Source organism: Babesia bigemina, scaffold Bbigscaff_70486 (genome assembly GCF_000981445.1).
Source record: "Babesia bigemina genome assembly Bbig001, scaffold Bbigscaff_70486".
NCBI classification, from domain to species: Eukaryota; Apicomplexa; class Aconoidasida; order Piroplasmida; family Babesiidae; genus Babesia; species Babesia bigemina.
In genome coordinates, this window is record NW_012237196.1 from 1557 (window position 1) to 6913 (window position 5357).

Genomic DNA, 5357 nt, shown 5'->3' on the forward strand with positions numbered 1-5357 from the left:
TCAAATTTCTTGTCAAGCTCACTAGGCGGCACATGGTCAGGGCAGTGGCAAGAGGTGGAAGGAGGGAGGTGAAGGGGGACAAGTGACAAGTTATTATTGTGGTCTAAAGAGGTCATATCGGTATTATGGCAAGGTAATTCGAGGGATGTAGAGTGGATAAGGGAGCGATTAGAGGAGGTGAAGGAGCGATGTAGAGTGGATAAGGAGCGATGTAGAGTGGATAAAGGGGCGATGTAAGGTGGGTTAGGGAGCGATGTAGAGTGGATAAGGGGCGATGTAGAGTGGGTAAAGGGGCGATGTGGAGTGGACAAAGGGGCGATGAAGGGTGGATAAAGGGGCGATGTAGAGTGGATAAAGGGGCGATGTAGAGTGGGTTAGGGAGCGATGTAGAGTGGGTTAAGGAGCGATGTAGAGTGGATAAAGGGGCGATGTAGAGTGGATAAAGGGGCGATGTAGAGTGGGTAAAGGGGCGATGTAGAGTGGATAAAGGGGCGATGTAGAGTGGATAAAGGAGCGATGTAGAGTGGGTAAGGGAGCGATGTAGAGTGGGTTAAAGGGGCGATGTGGAGTGGGTTAGGGAGCGATGTAGAGTGGGTTAGGAGCGATGTAGAGTGGGTTAAGGGGCGATGTAGAGTGGGTTAAGGGGCGATGTAGAGTGGGTTAAGGGGCGATGTGGAGTGGGTTAAGGGGCGATGTAGAGTGGATTAAGGGGCGATGTAGAGTGGATAAAGGGGCGATGTAGAGTGGGTTAAGGAGCGATGTAGAGTGGGTTAAGGGGCGATGTAGAGTGGGTTAAGGGGCGATGTAGAGTGGGTTAAGGGGCGATGTAGAGTGGATTAGGCAGCGATGTAGAGTGGATAAAGGGGCGATGTAGAGTGGGTTAGGGAGCGATGTAGAGTGGATCAAGGGGCGATGTAGGGTGGGTTAGGGAGCGATGTAGAGTGGGTTACGGAGCGATGTAGAGTGGATAAAGGGGCGATGTGGAGTGGGTTAAGGAGCGATATAGAGTAAGTTAGGGAGCGATGTGGAGTGGGTTAAGGAGCGATATAGAGTGGATAAAGGGGCGATGTAGAGTGGGTTAGGGAGCGATGAAGAGTGGGTTAGGGAGCGATGTAGAGTGGATAAGGGGCGATGTAGAGTGGGTTAGGGAGCGATGTAGGGTGGGTTAAGGGGCGATGAAGGGTGGATAAAGGAGCGATGTAGAGTGGATAAAGGAGCGATGTAGAGTGGATAAAGGGGCGATGTAGAGTGGATAAAGGGGCGATGTAGAGTGGGTTAGGGAGCGATGTAGAGTGGATAAAGGGGCGATGTGCAGTGGATAGAGGAGCGATGTAGAGTGGATAAGGGGCGATGTAGAGTGGGTTAAGGGGCGATGTGGAGTGGATAAAGGGGCGATGTGGAGTGGGTTAGGGAGCGATGTGGAGTGGGTAAAGGAGCGATGTAGAGTGGATTAAGGAGCGATGTGTAGTGGGTAAAGGAGCGATGTGTAGTGGGTAAAGGAGCGATGTAGAGTGGGTTAGGGGGCGATGTAGAGTGGATGAAGGAGCGATGTAGAGTGGGTTAGGGAGCGATGTAGAGTGGGTTAGGGAGCGATGTAGAGTGGGTTAAGGGGCGATGTAGAGTGGGTAAAGGGGCGATGTAGAGTGGATAAAGGGGCGATGTGGAGTGGGTAAGGGAGCGATGTCGAGTGGGTTAAGGGGCGATGTAGAGTGGGTTAAGGGGCGATGTGGAGTGGGTTAGGGAGCGATGTGGAGTGGGTTAAGGGGCGATGTGGAGTGGGTAGAGGGGCGATGCAGAGTGGGTAAAGGGGCGATGTAGAGTGCGTAAAGGGGCGATGTGGAGTGGGTAAAGGGGCGATGTAGAGTGGACAAAGGGGCGATGTAAAGTGGGTAAAGGGGCGATGTAGAGTGGATAAAGGGGCGATGTAGAGTGGATTAAGGAGCGATGTAGAGTGGATAAGGGGCGATGTAGAGTAGGTTAGGGAGCGATGTAAGGTGGATAAGGGAGCGATTAGAGGAGGTTAAGGGGCGATGAAGGGTGGGTAAAGGGGCGATGTGGAGTGGATAAGGGGCGATGTAGAGTGGGTAAAGGAGCGATGTAGAGTGGGTAAAGGAGCGATGTGGAGTGGGTAAAGGGGCGATGTGGAGTGGATAATAATCACTACTTTGGTCACCATGTCATCGCTGCCGTGACCATCAACTTGGTCAGCACATTGGTCATGGCATTGGTCATGGCATTGGTCACCACTTTGGTCAGCACCTTGGTCAACACTTAGGTCGTGGCATTGGTCATGGCATTGGTCAGCACTTTGGTCAGCACATTGGTCATGGCATTGGTCAGGTGGTAGGTCAACACTTTGGTCAGCATCTTGGTCAACACATTGGTCAGCACATTGGTCAGCACATTGGTCAGCACGTTGGTCAGCACGTTGGTCAGCACGTTGGTCAGCACATTGGTCAATACGTTGGTCAGCACATTGGTCAGCACATTGGTCAGCACGTTGGTAAGCACGTTGGTCAGCACGTTGGTCAGCACATTGGTCAATACGTTGGTCAGCACATTGGTCAGCATCTTGGTCAACACTTTGGTCATCACCTTGGTCATGGCATTGGTCAGTTGATTGGTCACCTCACGGCTTGGGCAATTGATCATTAACGCAACCATTACTGTCTAGAACATTAGATGCCAGTCGCCAGTTAGGTGATCGGTGGGATTTGGATTACGATGTTTGCGCTAACAGATTGCTAAATTTAGCTGTAAAACGCAATGCAGAAGGGTATCTTGCGTACGAGGAAATCGCGGATGTTGCGGCCCACCGGGAAGCGGAAGATGCACAGGTCGAGCAGGATGATGGCGACGATGAGGGCAACGATGACGGCGGCGATGGCGGAGTAGGGAGGGGTTGGGAGAAGTAGTCACCTCACTGCTCATGTGCTTGGTCATCAACGCAACCATTATTTTGTCTAGAACATTAGATGTCAGTTGGCAGTTAGGTTATTGTGATCAGCTGCGCAGTAGATACCGCACCCTGTGGAACGGCCGGATGCGGAAGTAGACCATGACGCAGATGACGACGATGATGAGGGCGACGGGGACGATGATGTAAGGGGCGGGGATCATGGTCACATCACTGCTTATGCGATTAATTATCAACGCGATCAATACATTGTCTACAACATTAGATGTCATTTGCCAGCTAGGTGATCAGTGGGATTTGGATGACGATTTCAGCGCCAATAAATTGCTAAGCTCAGCTGTAGAACGCGATGCAGAAGGGTATCTTGCGGACGAGGAAATCGCGGATGTTGCGGCCCACCGGGAAGCGGAAGATGCACAGGTCGAGCAGGATGATGGCGACGATGATGGCAACGATGACGGCGGCGATGGTTTCGGGGCTTGAGGGGGGGGGGAAGTAGTTATATCATCGCTCATGTGATTAATCATCAACGCAATCATTACTCTGTCTATAACATTAGATGTCAGTTGGCAGTCAGGTGATCAGTGGGATTTGGATTACGATGTTAGCGCCAACAAATTGCTGATCTCAGCTGTAAAACGCGATGCAGAAGGGTATCTTGCGGACGAGGAAATCGCGGATGTTGCGGCCCACCGGGAAGCGGAAGATGCACAGGTCGAGCAGGATGATGGCGACGATGAGGGCAACGATGACGGCGGCGATGGCGGAGGGGGATATTGAGAGACCTGGGGAGGCTTTTTCTTCAAGGTAGTTGCTGGAACTATCATCAGTGGGAGGACCGGACAACAGCGCTTGACTCTCGGACTGAGACTGAAGACCGGGGGAACCAGGGAGTGGAGGTGGAGGGGGGGGAGGGACACGGCAGACTTCAGCTTCTTTACTTGTACATCTCTGTTTACAACATTTACATTGACATTTGTCCTCCTTGCCTGCACATTTTGTTTTACAACCGAACGTTTCGCACTTGTAACTTGTATCTCTGTTATTAGTGCGCTTCCAGATATATCCCCAACATCCATTGCAACCCCGACCAGTCGTACACTTCTCACAGCACCACGGACAACAAATACAACTAAAACCCATTCGACATCCCGTATTACATATACACCTCATATAATCACTCATCTTGTCCCCTCAACCTGCAAGCATATCAATCACTCAAGCAGCACTCACCAACTGCAACACGTTCCCCTTCCCCTCCCAGTCCCCTCAACCTGCGAACATCAATCACCTATGCAAGCACTCACCAACTGCAACACGTACCACTGCCGCGCCCAGTCCCGTCAACCTGCAAACTTATCAATCACTCAAGCAGCACTCACCAACTGCAACACTACCACTGCCGCTCCCAATCCCCTCAGCCTGCAAACGTATCAATCACCTAGCAACGCACTCACCAACTGAAACACTACCACTGCCGCTCCCAGTCCCCTCAACTGCGAACATATCAATCACCTAAGCAACGCACTCACCAACTGCAACACTGCCACTGCCGCTCCCACTCCCTCAACCTGCAGACATATCGATCACCTAGCAAGCACTCACCAACTGCAACACGTACACTCCCACTCCCAGTCCCCTCAACCTGCAAACATATCAATCACCTAACAACTCACTCACCAACTGCAACACTACCACTGCCGCTCCCACTCCCCTCAACCTGCAAGCATATCAATCACCTAGCAACGCACTCACCAACTGCAACACTACCACTGCCGCTCCCAGTCCCCTCAACCTGCAAACATATCAGTCACCTTGCAACGCACTCACCAACTGCAACACGTACCACTGCCGCTCCCAGTCCCCTCAGCCTGCGAACATCAATCACCTAGCAACGCACTCACCAACTGCAACACGTACCACTGCCGCTACCAGTCCCCTCAACCTGCGAACATGTCAATCACTCAAGCAACACTCACCAACTGCAACACTGCCACTGCCGCTCCCACTCCCCTCAACCTGCTAACATATCAATCACTAAGCAACGCACTCACCAACTGCAACACTACCACTGCCGCTCCCAGTCCCCTCAACCTGCGAGCATCAATCACTCAAGCAGCACTCACCAACTGCAACACTACCACTGCCGCTCCCACTCCCCTCAACCTGCAAACATATCAATCACTCAAACAACGCACTCACCAACTGCAACACGTACCACTGCCGCTCCCAGTCTCTCAGCCTGCAAACATATCAATCACCTATGCAAACACTCACCAACTGCAACACGTGCCACTGCCGCTCCCAGTACCCTCAACCTGCGAACATGTCAATCACCTAGCAACGCACTCACCAACTGCAACACGTGCCACTGCCGCTCCCAGTCCCCTCAACCTGCAGACATATCAATCACTCAAGCAGCACTCACCAACTGCAACGC

General features: G+C 52.2%; 1 protein-coding gene across 1 annotated transcript; it reads left to right on the plus strand.

Annotated features, from left to right (window-relative positions):
• Positions 1–2290: 2290 nt before the first annotated feature.
• On the plus strand, positions 2291–2915 carry BBBOND_0003030 (hypothetical protein, conserved; the record flags this gene model as incomplete). The annotated part of the gene is made up of 3 exons (XM_012915138.1): positions 2291–2343; positions 2557–2615; positions 2773–2915. The coding sequence occupies 3 exons, from the start codon at positions 2291–2293 to the stop codon at positions 2913–2915; spliced, it is 255 nt and encodes an 84-aa protein (XP_012770592.1).
• Between the last annotated feature and the right edge of the window lie 2442 nt (positions 2916–5357).